The sequence below is a fragment of the Mus musculus genome, chromosome 7 (genome assembly GCF_000001635.26).
Source record: "Mus musculus strain C57BL/6J chromosome 7, GRCm38.p6 C57BL/6J".
NCBI classification, from domain to species: Eukaryota; Metazoa; Chordata; class Mammalia; order Rodentia; family Muridae; genus Mus; species Mus musculus.
In genome coordinates, this window is record NC_000073.6 from 67,021,406 (window position 1) to 67,041,117 (window position 19,712).

Below are 19,712 nucleotides of genomic sequence, written 5' to 3' on the forward strand. Positions count from 1 at the left end.
GTTAGTATTTAAAAAATAGAGGAAAAAGTGCCTTCCCTTCACATGTTCTTAAATACTTTAAGGATGCTGGCGTTAGCTGTTCCTCAGAAGTTAAGTAGAAGTGCCTGTGAGAAGAGCAGTGTCAAGGATCTGTTAGGATGCCCATGGGGCCTTTCTAGGTCTCCTCCATAGCTCAGTCTGTAGTCAGAGAGAGGAGAGAAAGGATTAATGAATTAGGGGATTGGCTGGATTGATTAGTTAATTAAGCAGTAATTAGTGTTTTTATAGAATGCCTGATGATGAACAATTAAGGGGACGTATTCCGTTCATCTAACAGTTGAAGGAAAATGGCTATCGTGGCAAGCATGGTCACAGCCGCTTGAGCCGCCTGGTGACGCTGCATCCAGTCAGGATTGGAAGCACAGGAAGTCCTTGTGCTCAGGTAGCTTTCTACTCTTTTCTACAGTGCAGTACGAAAACCCAAGACGGGCACCGCCCACCTGAACTCCGAGGAAGGCTGATGACCCCTCACAGGCACAGAAGGAGCCAGCCTAGTCTAGATAATCCCTCACCTCACAGGTGTGTCCAGAGGCTTGCCTCTTAGCTGATTCTAGATCCTGTGAAATTGATAATCAGTAGTAGTCATTACAATGGGTGTGTATGTGTGTGAGGCCAGAGATCTGAGTCAGGTTCAGCCTCAGTCACTCACAATGTTATTGTTGTTTGAGTCAGGTTCTCAGTATGTAGTCTTGGCTGGCCTGGAGCTTGCTGTGTAGACGAAGCTGAACTCACAGAGATGCTAAAGTTTTGATCATCTTGGTGGCAATGGTCATGTTCATTGCCACAGACCACCCCAGTTGGGTTTGGTGGTCCCTGGAATGAGGGTCCTCGAAGCTAGATGGGTAAGGATTCAGCGGTGACAAACAGAAACAAATACAGAGGCAGTTTGAATCTGAGTGTATTTTGCAGATCTCAAGCAGGAGTTTTTATACAATAAAAGAACAAATATCACAACTCTTAGATGTGTTCAGTGAAGCAATCACAAATACCATCATATCATTTGGCACATTAAAGCACAAAAATCAAGCAGACATTACAACTCTGAAAAGATGTATTCAGTAAATCACAAACAGAACAGGTGACATCATGATTAATAGAAATCATCCAAGTGTAACAACGCTGAAAGGGTGTATTCAGTGGGGCAGTCATCCAAGACTAGTGGCATAATTTCAAGAGCAGATTACTAAATCTTTATGATCAATTATTATTAAACATCTAATGCCGGATTTTTTTAAAGTAAATTTTCAACGCATAAATTTAAAGTATTTTAATTCTTTTTATTTAAGGCTTTCTTTACCATGTCCCAAAGCCCACCTCCAATGACACACGTGTAGCCATATTAAAATTTATTGTTGGGAAAGATTTTATCTGTCGTAATGCTATTATATAATTTTGTAAATGATTTATAAAGTAAAGCGGTGGTTTTCCTAGAGATAAGGTCATGTTAGTGACCCTGTCTCAAGGGACGGTTTCTTACCCATTATACTTGTATAAGATCTTAGCCTACGCTACCAATAATATGTAAATAAGAAAAGGAATAAGAGAAAACAAAACAGATAAATTGTCATGAGAACTATGGCTCAATATTTTGCTCTGGCCAAGAGTTCCACAACCGGTTCCAGGAGACCTCCATCTTTTGAAGTCTGTCGCCTCAGTCTGTGGAACTTGTCACACAGATTCTACTGGGGTTGGTGTGGCAGTTCATGGTACTGACCACTGAAGCAGAGTTCTACTCATACCAAGAGAGGGCTCTGTGCACAGTTCCTTTTACTTTACAAGACACAGTCTTCTTAAATTGCTCAGGCTGGCCTTGAACTCAGTCTGTAGCCAAAGTGAATCTTGAACCTTATTGGGGCTACATTTTATGAATATTCCATGACTGTTAAAGATGTGTCTTGCTGGGCAGTGGTGGCGCACACCTTTAATCCCAGCACTTGGGAGGCACAGGCAGGCGGATTTCTGAGTTCAAGGCCAGCCTGGTCTACAGAGTGAATTCCATGACAGCCAGGGTTACACAGAGAAACCCTGTCTCGAAAAACAAAACAAAAAACAAACAAACAAAAAAAAAGTGTCTTGATGGCCTGGAGAGATGGCTCAGAGGTTAAGAGCACTGACTGCTCTTCTAGAAGTCTTGAGTTCAATTCCCAGCAACCACATGGTGGCTCACAACCATCTGTAATGGAATTTGATGCCCTCTTCCATTGTGTCTGAAGACAGCTACTGTGTACTCATATACATAAAATAAATAAATAAGTCTTTTAAAAAGATGAGTCTTGACATGCTTGTTTTAAGCTGGAACTTTTCTTATCAATTCTGTTATTTACATCTCTTGTATCAATTATTACATGACTGTTGAATTTTTCATGGGCTAAGAAAGACCATTAAATTATTATACTAATTTCTTTTTTGTTGCTTACCCTTATATCCCAAGTCAGTTTTGTTTAATGAAATTTAATACTATGTACTTTTTGGGGCATAGATACTACATGGCCATCGAGGGTCATATATCCTTATATTATTTCATGCCTCAGGCTCAGGGTTCAAGTTGGACTGACATTAGAATTGATGTTCTCCTTTGCCTTTATTTTGGCTTCCAAATCACATTAAATGATTGTTACACAGCACATAGCAGAGCTTAAGTTGTGATCTAATATGAAGGATTTATCTTAGGAAACAAGGTTAGCTCATTTGTTTCTATGTCAGATGATTCTTGGTGTAGGTTCTGTTTTTCTGGTTTTTTTTTTTTTTGTTGTTGTTTTTTTTTTTTTTTTCTGGCTTCTCTTGCTTTTCTGTTAGCGTTTCTTTTGTAGAAGTTTGGGACTCTTTCCAGTGATCTCCTCTATTACACATTGTATATAAAATTAATCCTCCATGTTTTTATTCTCTAGACACGTACGAAAATATCTCTTGTCTTTGATGTTTGGAAAAGTACTAAAAAATGTATCTGTGTTTGTTCACTATTGTGTCTTAACAAACTTCCACAAAATATGGCCATTTTAAACAAAACGTATCTATTATCATTCAGGCTCTGAGGGTTAGGGATAAAGACATGGCTCCGCCAGGCTTTCACGTCTCAGCAATTTTACAAGGTTATGGGGAGGGCATAGGCCTGGCCTGCAGTCTCATCTAAAGCTCAGCTGGGGACATGTTTGTTGCCGGACTCACTGGCTTACTGGGAACTTGTTGGAAAGCCACTGTTCCCTGTAGGTTGTTGGAGCAAAAGCCGAAGTTTCATGCTGTCTTCTTTGTCAGGCTGCGCTCAGTTCATGGTAGCATGATCTTTTCCAACATGGCAGCTAGTCTGACCAAAGAAGGCAAGCCTAGAAATCAATTCAGGGAGCCTTTACAGAGATGAGAGTGTTGTGTGTGATAATCATGATGTCACATCCTGCCATTTGTGCTGCATTCTGTGGATTAAAAGTGAGTCAGAGACAAGGAAAAGTGGGGGGCATGGTCATCTGCAAAGATGAATGGGGAAATCAACAACTTCATCCACTCAGGTTGCAGAACTGTTAACAGCTTGGCCATCAACTCCTCCAGACATTCCACGGGAAAGGCAGAGAGAAAAGTACAGACAATCAAATACTGCAGAGGAGCCAGCAGCAGTGTAGGCTCTTGCAGAGTACATATTGCTAGCAGGCACCTAAAATGCTTGGAGAACAGGGAAGAGGACCAGGCAGAGAATGATGCAAGTGTTGAGGACGATGCCAAGTTTAGCTGAGCATGCTTTAGAAACCATCCTGGAGAAGTACTGCAGGTGGCCACACATGGGGCCACGGCACCATCTAAAGCCTCCTTTATGCTGACTCCCCCTTTTAAAAACCAAACCCACGTGTCTGATTCCCAACACCAGAGTTTTGCCTGTGCTTGCAGTGTAGGCAAACGAAATCCTACTGTTGTAACCATGATCTGTCTGCTCTGATGCCAAAGCATTTGGCTTGCTCTTACCTTCATGATAACTCACGTCGTATTGAAAACAAGCATTCCTGACATCTTCACAGAACATATATTCAGACTTCTTTCCAGTATATTCTTGGGAGTGAGATTATAGATATGACTGTATATAGTGCCTGTAAGAAATATTGATGAATAATTTTGCAAAGTTGTTCAAAAAGTCCAAATGTTAACATCAGTATACAACAGTTCCTGTTGGCTGTATCCTTGTCAAGGTTTGAAATTCCCCATCTTTTTCCACTCTGTGTACAAGCATCTAAACTTGGTCTTAATTTGCCTTTGCTTGATGGCCGAATCAGTTTGGGCATATTTTCAGATGCTTAATTGCCATTTAAATGTCTTCTTATGAAATGCTCAGGTCTTCTGCCCATTTTCCCACTAGGTCTTTTTTCTTATTCGATCTGTAATAGTTTTGGTTTGTTGTTCTCTTTTTTAAAAAAAAAATTGTCCTAGATATGTTTTGTTGGCTATCTTTATTGCAAATACCTCCCCCTCATCTATTGCAAACACTTTCTCTGATATTCTTATACTTGCCTTTTAATAAACACATTCATTTTAATGGAGCATAATTCATTTCTAGTTTCTCCTCCTTTGTTGTTGGTACTGTTTAAGAAGGCTCTGCCTAACTGCCCACTCTTTGACTTTGATAATTAGGAAAATTTCATGAGACAGCCCTGTCCATAAACTTCACGATAAACAGTTTGCCCTAGTCCCTTCCTCTTTCTCCTAATCCTAAGCTTTCCTGCCCCCCAGTTGCGCTCCTGGGTCTGCCTTGTGTCATGAGCATGTGTCTGAACATCCGCCACGTCACTCTGGAGGAACTCTTAGGTGAGAGTTCGAGGGATCAGGCTTTTAATGAGGTGCCATCATCTTTATGGGAGCAGCTGTGCGGCATTCGGGTTCTCATCTTTTTACCGTTCCATGGAGAGGTACACAGTAATGGGAACGGGTAGATCTCTCTGGACCCACATGTACAGTGACCCGCTTCAGTCGCTGACTCGTTCAAAGGCTCAGCCCGGCTCCCACATACTTGAGAAGTGAGAAGGAGCTGCCAGCTTTCCTCTGCTTGTTGTAAGAGCCCCCTCCGTCGCTGTTTTCCTTCCTTTCTACTTTATTTTTGTCCCTCCAATCTCCACACATTTCTTTCCTTTAGACAGTGCAGTTACACATCTGCTTGGTGCAGATGTTTGAGACTGCTTGGAACAGCAGCCTTCTAAATTGAGCACAGCACACCCTTTGTAAAACTCACTGCCACCTCACTCTGCTGTGCTGCGGGGGTCCGTCCCTCATGTTGCCTGAAGGGCACCAGTTATCCACTGGCCACACAGTGAGGGGTTAGGTCTTCCCATTCCCACTCAAGCTTCGTAGCCTGAATTGGGTTTGGCATCCTGGAAGCACTGTGTCTTTAAAAGCGCTGTAGGAACATCTGTTTCTAATTTTCAGGCCATGATCATGGTGCGGATTTGGGTGCAAGTAGTTTATGTGGGAAGCAATCCCAGCAAATACTATGAGGGGCCATCTACAGGGGGAAAGTGTAGAAAGGTACATGGATGGGTGTAACTCATCAACAGCCTTAGGCAACAGACTGTCCCACGAGGACCCCTAAGCCACATGTAGAACATAGTCCAGAATCCCTCTCTCAATGGAACAGGGTCAGCCAGCCCCCATCTCTTATGGTTGATGATCCTGTCTGCTCACAAGTCCTCTGGGGAAGAAGAACAGCCATGCCTGCCTTGGTAATTTTGATAATTTGTCTCATTCTGAACACTTTGTCAATGTCCAAATGTCTTATTAATACAGCTAGGAGACTGTCTTTTCCGATGCCTGTTCCTGTTTTAGGAGAATGTCTTTAGTTCTCAATTCATGGGCGTTCCAGGTTTTTCTAGGTAAAATACTGTAATAATTTATGCCCAGCTCAGCAGAGGCAAAAGCCAGGCAGGGAGAATAGAAGGCTGCCTCTGCTTTTTGGCCTCCTCTATCTGGCCGCTGTGATATCTGCTTAAACCACCATCTCACTCACGTGAGACCCTGGCCGTGAAGCTGCCTCTGGTGACGTTGGGTTAAGCCTGTTTCTTGCATTCTCTGTCAGCCCATGGGTATCTGCTTTACCCTGTGCACTCAGTGGAAGGGACCTATTTACTGACCGCTCCTAGGAAGTACCTCCAAGAACCCCTTGAGTTTGGAACTCCTGAACTCAGTCCCGTGAGACAAGCCTTTCTAGGAGTCAATGCAGAAGTTCCACAGAGCTGACTAAGCTGGTTACCATTTTAGAGTTCTGTTCCTCCCTTCTCCCCATGTGTTTCAAGTCCCAGATCTGAGCAGTAATCTCTCCATGGCTCTGACCCCAGCCAGAACCCACATCTGGGAGTGTTCTGGAGGCACTCATGGTAGCTTCTCTTACCCTACAGCATTTGATGTGTGCTGGGCTGTGGTGCCTGGTAGAGGGAGACACATCCTGCAAGACCAAGCTGGACCCTCCCCTGGATGGCACTGAATGTGGAGCAGACAAGGTAACACCCAGCCTCTGGCACTCCCAGCAAGTGGCCTCACATCTCCTCAACACCGAGCCTCTCTCCATCTGGAAGGCAGTGTACACTCTGAAACACCCTGGAGCACTCTAGGGATGCCCACGGAGCCCACGGCACGCCGAGTGTCTGAGTCACTCCTTGTTTCTTGTGAAGCCACAAGAATCAGTCATTTCCTTGATATTTTTTATTAAAAGACTCATTTTGTCATTCAAGTGAATTTTCTTAAGGGGAAAGGTTGGGTTTTTGTTTTGTTTTGTTTTGTTTTGTTTTGTTTTCAAGACCGGGTTTATCTGTGTAGCCTGTGCTGCCCTGGATCTCGCTCTGTAGACCAGGCTGGCCTCATACTCAGAGATCCCCCTGCCTCTGCCTCCCAAGTGCTGGAATTAAAGGCATGTGCCTCTACAGCCTGGCAAGGGGAAAGGTTTTGAACAAGTGGGTGTTAAACAGGAAACGAGTTCATTTGTCATACACTGATGAAAATTATTCTAGCAAGATTTAATTCAGCAACCTGGTCCTTATGAAGGAGTGAGTGAGTCTCTAAGGGTTTGAGAGAAGAGGTAAGCGGGACCTGCAGATCCACAACTTTCTCTTTAGTCTTTGTGCAAGTCTTCATTAATTGGTTTCTTGTTCCCTCTGCCCTCCTCCTTTCTTCTAACCCCTCCCCTTTCCCCTACTTCCTCCCTCTTCTACCTTCCTCCCTCCTTTTTCTTATCAGCTCTCTCTCTCCTTTCTTTCTTTTTTCCTTTCTTTTTTCCTTCCTTTCTTTCTTTCTTTCTTTCTTTCTTTCTTTCTTTCTCTCTCTCTCTTCCTTTCTTCCTTCCTTCCTTTCTTTCTTTCTTTCTTTCTTTCTTTCTTTCTTTCTTTCTTTCTTTCTTTCTTTCTTATTCTGTTCCTTTTGAGATAGACTCTGTATATACTGCAGGCTGCTCTGAAACTTGCTGTAAATCCCAGACTGTCCTTGAACTTGTGAACCTTCAATCCTCTCAATCCTTCACCTCTCAAATGCTGGGATTTCAGGCCCCTTACCGCATGCCTGGCTCATTGGAAGCCTTGAAATAATTAAAACAGGAAGCAATGCTTTGTTCTTATGCTGTGCTTGGGGAGCAGTGGGTCACACACTCAGGGAAATCGATTCTAGAGACTGGCTTCCTCTTATCCTCAGAGAGACTGCATCTACCTACGCTAGTCCCTCCCCTCCTCCCTCTGCCTAGAGCAGGCTGCCCTAGGCCTCCCCTCCCATGACTGGCTCTAGAAGCATGTACCCCCACACCTGACTTTGACTGTTGTTTCTAAGTGCTAAACCCAACCTTGAAGTTCCGGCCTCAGACACTGAAATTGTTGCCCTTCTGAAGAGAGAGACACATGCATTATTCAGAGTTTGCACACCTTTAGTTGTGTTCTCCTGCTATGTGGCTCAATTCATTCCTTGAGAATTTAGAAATCCTCTGTGGAACATATTCCCAGTTTGTGGCAAGCTCCAAACTCCAGGGAGATTGCACACCATCGCTGAGCAAGAATTAGCCAATATGCACACCCCGAAATACTCAACTTCCGTGGAAATTTCAAAATGGATTTTGACACCAAGTGGGAATCAGTCCTTTGTGGGAGCGGTTGGCTTTGCTGAGCGTGGCCCCTCTGTGCGTTCCAGTGGTGCCGGGCTGGAGAGTGTGTGAGCAAGACGCCCATCCCAGAGCACGTGGACGGGGACTGGAGTCTGTGGAGCGCCTGGAGCATGTGCAGCCGAACCTGTGGTACAGGAGCGCGATTCCGGCAGAGGAAATGTGACAACCCCCCGTAAGTCCCCCCTGAGATCCCACTGCAAGGGCATCTCACTCTGTGGGTCTCTCCCCCTAATGGTGAGAATTGTCTTATAGAGGGAAGCAGAATGGACTACCGTTGAGTTCAAGGGCCTTGAGTGTATTGAGTCATCTTACCTATGTGTGAGAGTTCCCTCTGAGCACAGAGACACAGTGGGACCCCAGCGTGAGCTGGCTCCATTATCTCTTACTTGGCTGTGGTATAAAGACTCCCAAGAGAGTTAGATGACAATCTGTCTTGACTGCTTCCTGGTCTACTGGGTTGAGGACCATTCTGGGGATGCGCGCGCGGGGCGGGGGGGCGGGGGGGGGGTGAGACTTCCCTGAAGGGGAGGCTGGCCTTCGACTTGCTGTTGGCAGATTTGAGAGCGGGTTGAGCATGTGCTCCGACGCATCTATGGATGGATTCAGTGTTTGCTCAGCTAAACCATTTTCACTGTTTCTCCTTCTAGAACTATTTGACGGGGGGTGGGGGTGGGGGGGTGGGGGGTTGGAAGACGACAAGTATTTTTCTAAATTCCTTTTCATGGACTATGATAGACCAAAGACCCTTCATGTTCACCCCAGGAGATTTGCCCTGGAAAACTCAGAGATAGATTTTTATGCTCCAATATAATAACTATGCCCCCATGGGGTTTCTCCTCCTTTGGACTTTCCCAATTTTAAACATCCTCTTTGATGATCTACTTTTCTCTCGGATATCCTCCATCAGATGCCCTGTCCATTTAGAGAGAGAGCACGTGCTAATTTGTGTATAAACAGGAAATGGTTTTTCACATTGAAGTCACATTGATGACTAGCAGATACCTCTTGTTTGTAAAAAGCCCCGATGTTAAATCACAGGGGTGATTGGCTCCTTCACCACTCCAGGTGATGCCAAGACCTAACCAACACTAGGAAAATATCCTTTATAAGGAGAGGTGACATCTATAGTTTAGTAAGTGACAGTAACATCATAATTTAGTTTAGTAAGTGACAGTAACATCATAATTTAGTTTAGTAAGTGACAGTAACATCATAATTTTCAGTGACCTGTAACAACTGGCATTAGGTAAAATGTCTTTTTCAATTGAGATACAGCTTAATGTCTGGCACACAGTAGGTGTTTAAACTTTTAGGAATGACTTTCTTTATTGAAAGCCTAGATGACCTCCTACTAAGGGCGGGAGAGACGTTTGGCTGAGTTGTGAGAAATGATTGGAGGGGAGTGTTTGTTTGTTTGTTTTATTTTTTAAAACATGGCACAGTTGAAAGTCATAGCTCTGACTCTCAAAGGAGAGACGTGGGTTTGGATTCATAGACCTGAGGTTTGGGCTCCAGATGTCATACTCATTGGCCATCTGACCTTGAGGAAAACTCTCCTTTCCCTGGGCCTTAGTTTCCCTCATTAGAGCCCACTGGTGTGTGAGAGGAGGAAGACCCAAATGTAGAAACTAGCATAGGCCAGTCTTAAGTCTAGTCATATTCCTTATACTACAGCCCCCAGCAGTGTCTACTTGTCTGACTGGTAAAAATTGTAAAAATTGGTGGGATACCTTTGGCCTTGCATAAGTGGTCCTTGTCACTAACAGAACCAGGATGTCGACACCTACCTTGTCCTGTCTACCTCACAGAACTGTACTGCAGCTCAGCACAGGGTGGGAGGGGCTTATATGAGTGTAGAAGGCTGTCTCTGTTGTGCTTAGAGCCTTGGCTGAATACTGGTCTCCTCTGGCTTATCACATATGTCAGCCCTTATCAGGTGGTTCCCAGCAAGCATCACGCAGAGCCTCTAAATGTTCAACATCCCCTGTGTCCTGACATGCTGGGCAGTTTGATTTATTTAGGTGACAGCAGTACTTGTACATATCACACAATGTCCCCAGAGCTAGGAAAATGCTTTAGGCACACTTTTCATGGTCCAGGGTAACCTTTGTATCTTGCAGTGCTATTGGCTAAGATCCCCCTGCTGGAGTCAACTTGCAGAAGAGACTTTCCAGGGCTTTGTGGCTTCTCACCAAGGCTGTCAATCCCAACTACATCTTGACCTGCCCTTCTGCTGCTCTGTCCTCCCCAGGGGTATCTGGCATTTTGTGAGCGAGTCTCCTTAAGACTTCCCAGTACCTAGAAGTATGTTGCTGTGCCCATCCTGGCTTGCCCTGCTCTGAGGTTCTATGTGTTGTGAATCTAGTCCCATCCCTTCAGACCCAGTGACCCCAGAAGACAAAGTGCTTATACAATGTTCTTTTATTTATCTGCATTCTCAAACACCCCATTGTGCCCGAACCCTCGCCCTCAGCCCCATTGCTGTCACGAAGGAACTTACCTCTTCTTTACTTCCCATGCTTTGTCATTGAGGATTGAGAGAATGAAAAGGTCACACACACACACACAGCTGCAGGCATGTGGGCTTTTCACACAGTGGTGTTGGATAATGGCGTCCGGTGGCTGTGGGACAGACTGTTGCTTAAAATGTGCCAGAAAGAGAAGGCCACTGTTCTTGTTCCTTCAAAGCCTGTGTTCCTTCTAATGTTATTTTTTTTAACCCTGCTCTCAGCGTTAGGTATAAATAATGCCAGGCATGGTTTACAGCAACAAGCAAAGACATACAAAATCCTGCCCACCCTCCCACAATTCCCCTTACCCCTATTTCAAACCAGATCCCTTGCAAGCTACACTGTCTTCCCTATTCACTTCTACCTTCTTCATACATATCACCACTGTGATGGTTTGTATATGCTCGGCCCAGAGAGTGGCACTATTAGGAGGTATGGCCCCATTGGAGTACGTGTGCCACTGTGGGGATGGGCTTAAGACCCTTGTCCTAGCTGTCTGGAAGTGAATATTCTGCTAATAGCCTTCAGAGGAAGATGGAGAACTCTCAGCTCCTCCTGCATCATGCCTGCCTGGATGCTGCTATGTTCCTGCCTTGATGATGCTGGACTGAACCTCTGAGTCTGTAAGCCAGCCCCAATTAAATGTTCTTTTATAAGACTTGCCTTGGTCATGGTGTCTGTTGACAGCAGTAAAACCCTACTAGCTAAGACAACTCCCATTTCTGCCTTTCTCAAGGGCACAGCCCTGTGTCCATGGTTACCCCCTTGTCTCACATGCAGCTGTTTATAACAAGTCAGGCACCACTTATCAATTTCCTGAAGCACTGTGGAATACATGGGCTCTGTTGGTTATTAGCCAGGCAGTTCTGTGGAAGAGGCTCTTTTTTTAATACCCATTGTGGAGATCCAAAACAGACTACTATATCAACTCAATGACTTACCTCAGGTTACACAGGTAAATAGTAGCCAATGGCTTGGTAATTAATCCTTTTTTTATAAAAGAAAGAAAGAAAGAAAGAAAGAAAGTAAGAAAGAAAGAAAGAAAGAAAGAAAGAAAGGAGGAAGAAAGAAAGAAAGAAAGGAAGGAAGGAAGGAAGGAAGAAAGAAAGAAAGAAAGAAAGAAAGAAAGAAAGAAAGAAAGAAAGAGAGAGAAAAGGCAAGCAGAAGTCCAAAATCAAAGGTCTCTATGGGATTGGTTCCTCCTTGAGTGCCTGGAAGATAGTGTGTTTCCTGTATGTGTTCTGGCTTCGTGGCTCCGATGGTCTTTGTCCTCCCCAGCTTACAGGCATACCACAGTCTGCGCACACTTTCATGTGGTATCTTCCTTCTCATCTCCTGGAAGTACATGCCATTGGATGTACATACCATTGGATTTCAGACCTGTATGAGATATCCTCAGCTTAAGATCCTGAAGTGCATCCCCTTTGCAGCCCTTTTTCTGAGTACAGTGATGTTCTCCTGTTACAGCCAGCCTGTCTTAGGGGACCAACGTGACCACCATTCAGCCCACCCTCCCCTTGAAGCATCTTGTCTGTTCTTCAGCCACAGTGCTCCAGCCCAGGGCCTTCATCAGCACTCTCCTAGGCCTAACTTGCCATTGCCATTATTAAGATCCCAGTGCAAATTGCTTATCCCCAGAGGAGCCCCTTCACTGACCACCCTGTTTAAAGTGGGGTTCCACTTTATTCTGTCTAAGCATCCTTCTAGCATTGCAGCTGCTCTGCCACTCATATTTCAACTCAGTTGAGTTTTGCTTTGTTCTCATTGGCCTTGGAGCTTCCTGTAGGCCTAGGGCAGGCTCCACCTTCCCTTCCCTGCCTACTGCAGAGCAGTAGCTCAATAAAATAAGCTTGGGCATCCTGTTTTCCTAGAAGCAATCTTTCTGCCTTTCCAAGGCCTCCATTATACATCCCTAATGTCTTTCTTCACTTCAGAAACACTAAAATTAACCAAATCCAACAGACCAAATAATAGGTCACCAATAAGCTCCCTTAACCTGTATCACCTCTTGGATGCTCTAACAAGCCAGGCCGTGTAGTCCACTTATCCCCGGCAATGCTGTCACTTATAGCCAGAAGTGCTCAGGAATAAGCCTGAGCGTGTCAACCCAGCCTTGGGTTTTTCAAGTTAGAAAATTTTGATCCTGTAATATTGATGCCTTGGTAGTCAGTCTGATCATTTGCAATGACCATTCACCTCCATTTCCTGTTGGGAATGGGAGTAACTTGTTCCTGTCTCCTTGGAAAATAGTCTATAAGAGTCCATCCTACCTTCCCGAAGCCAACCCAGAAAAAGGAGAAAAACACGGTCAGACTGTAGGCAGGTGGATCCCAGCAGCCCTGGTGTTTCCTTAAGTAACTGGGTCAGCAGTGCAGGCAATTAGGGCTTAGAGCGTACTGCCTGATCTTGCACAATGCCTGTGTGATGATTGTTACAAAGCACAGCTGATTGTGGACTCTGCGCCAAGCTCTGACCATAACAACATATTCTCTGTCTCACTCCTTAAATCAGACAGCTCACTGCCCTGATATTCCTAGAGGATGGCCAGAGCTCACCACTGTGTACAGCTTGGAACATTCCCATGAGCCTCTCCCCATGGTTTTCTCTGCACATCCCTGGCTCCTTTCCCTTTATTCTGCAGCTGGTTTATTCACTGTCCAAAGATACTGGCCAGACTCCCCCATCACCCCACCCTTTTTTCCTGGTCCTGATTTTTATAGCTATTGGTGGTTTTACTTCCCAGTACACACAGAGGTGTGTGTGTGGGGGGGGGGGTGCAGCTTCCTATGTTTGTTCTTTCCTGCCATTTGTATTGCTCTTGCTTAGAGTTAGTGGAAAAATTCATCTCTGTTCTGGATTTTGATGCTGGGTGAAAGGGGGAGGCAGAGAGAAAGGCTCAGGTGAACATATGTCAATATGCTTTCTGTCCCGGTACCTGCAGGATGGCATGAAGAGCAGAGGAGAGAGGTTGGAACATCAGGGCCACTGCGGCATTGTCACCCCATGGCCACATCAAAGGGGAAGCAGCTAGTCACTTGGTACTCAGAGGAGGGAAGGGTAGAGTAGAGTTCTATGACTGTGCTTCGCTTCATGTCCCTAGTGAGTTCCACGTGTGTGCTTTCAGTATAATGACTTGACTTTCTATGGATTCCTCGTTATAAAAAAAACCAAACAAACAAAACTCTTAAGTTGCCTATTCTTAGCAGCAGTGACAATTTGGCATAGATACTTCTCAGAGATCTTAACACTAGAAACGCATTGCCCCAAGGTGCACCAGCAGGATCCTCCTCTTGTAGCTTACAAGAATTTATCTGTCCTATCCCTCCCAAGGAAGGGCAGGCTGGCCGCCGCCCAGTCTACCATTGCCTTATCTTTACTGTTTCTCTGTGGATGCTCACGGCAGTCCGTGGTGCTGCAAAGCCGACCCTGGTAAGGAGACAGGAACAGGTTGGGGAGGGTGAGAGGTGGATGGGCTACGCCTTCTCTCCACGCCTGCTTCTCCTCAAAACCTCACTCCCTTATTCTCGTTTATTCTTAAACACGTTTAGAAAAGTCAAACCTAATGAAAATGAGAATGTCCTGCAAAGTATCGTTCATTACCACCAGGCTCACACACATTGCGGCATCCACACATGTGTGTGCTAGCACCCAGCAAGTGAAGGTGATGGCTCTGGGTGCCTGCATGTGGGACCACGTGACAACTGGCTAGCTTTGCATGGCAGCTGCCCCGTCTGTGCTGCCATGAGCCCATGGGTTTCTATTTGTCCCACCTCCTTGCTGCCACATGCTGCTGTTGATCTTCTCCAATGTGGACATTCTGGTGTCCACACCAAGCCTGATGTAGCATCTCTAAGGTTTAGGTTTCGCTCACCAGCAGTGAAGTTGAGCATCTTTGTATGCCTCCCTTGGGTATCCTTTTCTTGGGCAGGGCCTGTTCAAACCATTTTAGTTTATATCTATCTGAGCTGTATCAATGTTTAGAAGGCCCTGAAAGATGACGCTTTAAACGTGGAGGATTGACATCAGACATGCATCATTTTCTACATGTGTATGTGTGGTCCTGTGTGTGTGGGTTCAAGTCTGTGCTCATGCCTGTGGAGAGCGGCATCTGCTATGATTTCTCCCCACCTTGGGTTTTGAGGCAGGGTCTCTAACTTAAATCTGGAACTCAACACCTCAACAAGTTTCATTAGCTGTCTTGCTCAGGAGATCTTGTCTCTGTCTCCCAAGTGCAAGGATTATGATGGGTTGCCATAGCTACCCAGTGTTTATGTAGGTGCAGGTGATCCAAACACTGGTCCTTATCCTTGTGTGACAATAAGCCATCTTCTGAGCCCTAGAGGTGCATCTTTAAAACCCCTCGTGCCCAGCTGTCTCTGTCTCGGGCCATCCTTTGACAGTTACTGAGCAGTTCTGTGTTGTTTCTGTGTTTCCAGTCCTAGCTCACACCCCTGAACAGCCATCTTTCCCTTACACTGAATCTTTGGTGTCTATATCTGAAGGACATGGTCAAGAACCTCTGGGGGGGTTGTTTTGTTTTCTGTTTATTTTGTTTGTTTGTTTGTTTGTACTCAGACTGTCTCCTGTGCATCCTCAGATAGCTGGACCCCACATTAGGGTAAGGTTTCAACTTGCTGTCACCTCCCTGTCACAGGCCCTACAGAGCCATGGAGCCTAAGCTGTGACACCCAAAGGCCTGGGCTTTCTAGTTCTCTGTCAGAATAAAGAATGTAGGCCCACTAGCTGCTCTCAAAGGGGAATGACTATTCTATTATGAACTCATTTTTGCTTTGTTGTGCTGGGATTTTGTTGTCTTAGTCTTCCTAGATGTGTTTTGTCTTGATCCACCCTGAACGGCTTCAGAGAACCTCCAGGGTGAATAAGAGTCCCTGCCCTCTGCTTCACACTCACCACAAGTGGATCTAGCCATGCCTCCCTGCCCTTGTTGATTCAGCAAAACATCTCCCTAAGCCCAGGCCCGTGTGTCTATGACTCAGGCTTTGTCCAGACAACCCAGCATGGGATGCTTGGTAAACTCAGTCCCACCTGTGTCATCCTCCATAGACCTTTTCCCCAGTCACTCCCTCCCACAGCCACTCTTTTTGTTACTCTGTGCCACAGATGAAGGGTACCTTTTTCTAAAGGCTGCAGAATCGCTATGCATGTAGGAAGATCCCATCGATGGCCTGGTTATTCCACACAGTCTCTATGGTTACCGTCCCTCTTGTCTCCTGGAATGCTGAGACCATGAATAATGCCAAGACTTATATATGCTATGCTTCTTCCTAGACACCCAGGCCCATGAGAAGTTTAACTTTAAAATTAGGTACAGTAGCAGGTTAATAACAATGATAAACAAAATAATCACATTAATACTTATGAATTATATATTTGTAGTATTTCCTATTTTATATTTTTAGACCATGTTTGATTGTCCGTAACTGAAATTACAGGGAGCAAAACTGTCAATCTGTGAAATCAGCGTAGGTCCATGTGATCCTGCCATGCGTGGTTGGGGGATTACTTAGGTCGTAGACCACGTAGCTAGTCAGTATTTCTCATTTCCTGTGTTCTTCAGAATAGCAGTTTTAATTATTTTCATCCATTTTTGAGTTATGGATCTTCTCTTTTTCCATTTTTGTACGTGTGTGTTGCACATGTGTTTATGCATGTTTGCACTGTGTAGCTGTGCATCCTGTGTGCACATGTGTGCACATGGAGGCCCAAGACTGATGTTGGGACACATCCACCAGAGCTCTTCCACCTTATTCATCAAGACAGGATCTCTCAGCCAAGCCCTGTGATCCTTGGGGTGGCTAGTTCTGCTAGCCAGCTTGCTCTGGGGAATCACCTGTCTCTGTCTTCCAGGGCTCAAAGTACAGGCAGAATATCATGCCTATCCAGCATTGACTTGGATTCTTGGATTCCAAACTCCATTATTCATGCTTGGGTGGCAAACACTTCAGCCAGTAAGCCATCTCCCCAGCCCTCGTAAGTTTACCATGAAGAAACCCTTGCTTTATATAGCAAGTGATTAGAGTCAGTGGGAAATAGGTACTTAGAGACAGCCAGAACTCTGATGGACATGGGATGTCTGGATGTAGGCTTCATGTCTTATCTGGGTGAGGAGGCCCCTTCATATCTAGGTCTGAGACTCTGTTAGCATCCTCAGAGAGGTCTCATCCAAGGCCCACTGACAGGGATGAAGCCTGGAAGCTGAACCCTCTGGGAAGACAGGGTGGGTGTCAGAGGAGAGAAGCTGCATTGCAGAACAGGGCAGGACTCTGCTTCAGTGGCTCCTATACTCAAAGCCTGTCCTGTGGCATGCAGGAGGATGCTGCCCGAAGGTGCTAATGAGGTGTGCCGAGGGAAATGGGAGGAAAGCCTGCTCCTCTTTAGTGTCTCTCTGGAACTTTGTATTAACGAAGCTAAGCACAAAGCCTGCTTTAACTAGAGACTCTTCTCATGCTATCCTGAGTATCATTTCATTGAAATTTGAAAGACACTCTCCTACATTTCTATATCCTTTTTAAAATAGTTTCTTTTATTTTTCGAGATAATATAATTACATCATTTTCCCTTCCTGTTCCTTACTCAAACCCCTTCCATATGCCCCTCCTTGCCCTCTCATTTTTGTTAATTATTATATACATGCATATATATATATGTATATATATATGTGTGTGTATATATATACACACACACACACACACATATATATTCTATACAACATGGTTAGTCTGTATAATGTTACTTGTGCATATATTTTCAGGGCTGACCATTCATAATGGATGATCAGTTGGTGTGCTGTTCCCTGGGGAGGACTATTTTTCCCAGCATTCCTTAGTTGCCTGTAGTCCTTTGTATAGATTTGAGGCCTTGCAGGCTTTCCCCTGTCCATATTAGCATGTGTGTTGTTGTTATCCTTGTTCAGCTCAGGTGTAGGCAGTCATGTGAGTAAGACCTTATGGTGTAGCTTCTGACATTCCTAGAAGATGCAGTCTCACAGCAAACTCCCTGACCGCCCCCCCCCCACCCCAGCTCTTACTGTCTTTCCGCCCCTCTCCCACAATGTTCCCTGCGCCCCATGTGTATCTGCTGGAACTGGCTCTGCAATTCTGCATTTTGACTTGTGGTGATTTTTTGTTGTGACTTGTTGTGATGTAACCTTCTCCATCTGCTGCAAAGAGTAGTGCCCTAAATAGACGGTGGGGCCTCCATTTATCTGTGGGTTCAAAACAAATATTCAGAGCGTTACAGATTATGTCCTAACTCCTTCAGTGAGTGTTGCAATGTGTCCTAGAAGACATGAAAACTCCTCCCCCACTTGCCTTTGGTCAGGGCATTCTAGCACAGCAACACAGAAATTCTTTTCAAGTTTGTAGGTTCGTTCTTCTTGCTCTAAGATCATCTGATTATTGTGGGTAATTTTACTTTTGTTCCTTTGTAATAACTCCATCCATCTCATGTTCATACAGCATACATACCTGTCTCTGTGTTTTCCTTTCACTCTTAAGTATCATTATGAGAATAGTTTTAAAGTGTTTGTCTATTAACAAATTTGTCTGTTGCCTAATAGCAGAGTTATCAGGGATGGGATCTGCAGATACATTTTATTGTGTTTGTTTATGGCTGAATGAGATCTCGATACCGGTGTCAATCTGAAGGAAAAGTTTAAGGTCTTTTCTCACCCTGGACGTTTTCCCGGCCATGCCTCAGAGCCTTCTAAGTTCTGGAGATCCAATTACTTTAAATGAGTTAATCCCTAAATATCTGCCAGTTATCTATCTACTTTATTTTCATTTCGAGACAGGGTCCTAGAAACTGACAAGCCTTAAGAAGGAAAAATGGTACAGGGTAGCTGATCTTTGAAAGTTCCCGGAAGCCATATCACCTGCTGGGGTTTTCGGCAGTGTCAGCTCAGGGGTCAGAGCACTGGGAGCGTTTGGTGAATATGGCTTTTCTCACACCCCAGCTCCGTCAGGATCTTGGCTGCCTTTCATGGTGCTTGGGGTGGAAGGTGGATATTAGCTTCCGCCACACTAAAGGACAAAGTAGACCAGTGCAAAGTACAGTGTCCCGGCCAGGAATCTACAAGCTGTGACATTCACTCCCACATTTCAGAAGTAGTTATGGATGACAGTTTTAGCTGTTTAATTAGAGACATATCCCTGCATCGTGGATGTGGGGGGGCTCCTGGTGCTTTCCACTCTGCCCTCTTCTTTGACATCTCTCTCTCTCCCCTACTCATTTCTTCCCCTCCCCCCCCATCATTTTAAAGTAATCAATCTTCATGTAGTTAGTTCAGTCAATCTGCTATTTATTGAGGTCCAACCCAGGCTCTGCTGGAGGCACTGGCAGGGTAGGATTTTATTATACAATTAAGGAGAGGGGGGACATGTTTGAGCTTGGAACAGTTTTCGAGAAGATACATGCTATATCATGCGTCCCTTCTTTGTTTCTCAGTCTCTGTATACTAGAGCAGTGGACTCATCCACTCTACCAGATGTTTTTATAATGTTTTATTACAACACAGCTGAATTATTTATTATTATTGTTATATTATCATATATTATATAATAATATATCAAGATGTGAATTATTATTTCACATGCTGTCTCTGGCTGCTTCTATACCAGCAGCAGTTGCTGCAATAAATTGTGTGGCTCAAAAGACCAAAGCTACGTATTCTCTGACCCTTTTATGGAAAACGCTCATTGATCGCTGGTGTAGATTTTTAATAAAGACTTTTGCCATTTGCTATTCTTACATCTTTCCTCTAAAACCATGATCAGAGAGTAGCCTGTGGACATGATGAGAGGCAGAGGGAGGGAAAGAAATACCCACCCCACCCCCAATACTTGGTTTGTGACTACAAAGTGTAGGTACCAGACATGAGAATGTATAAATACCTAGGACACAGGATTTTTTTTTCTTGTGCTGAATTTCAATAAAAAGCAAGTAGTCACAATATGTCATCATGTCCTTGGTACCGTGGAGATGTATGGAAGCCTTAAGCTTGTCCAGGTCAGAGTCCCTCAAGGATGCCTTGGGGCCTC

At 44.7% G+C, this 19,712-nt stretch overlaps 1 protein-coding gene across 6 annotated transcripts in view; it reads left to right on the plus strand.

The window, feature by feature from the left end:
• Adamts17 (a disintegrin-like and metallopeptidase (reprolysin type) with thrombospondin type 1 motif, 17) overlaps positions 1–19,712 on the plus strand; it is a 313,473-nt gene that overhangs the window by 181,707 nt on the left and 112,054 nt on the right. For all 6 annotated transcript variants that reach the window (XM_030242472.1, XM_006540842.4, XM_006540843.4 and 3 more), the window contains 2 exons: positions 6,402–6,503; positions 8,170–8,315. In XM_030242472.1, the coding sequence (XP_030098332.1) occupies positions 6,402–6,503; positions 8,170–8,315 (248 nt within the window). The remainder of the gene's footprint in view (positions 1–6,401; positions 6,504–8,169; positions 8,316–19,712) is intronic.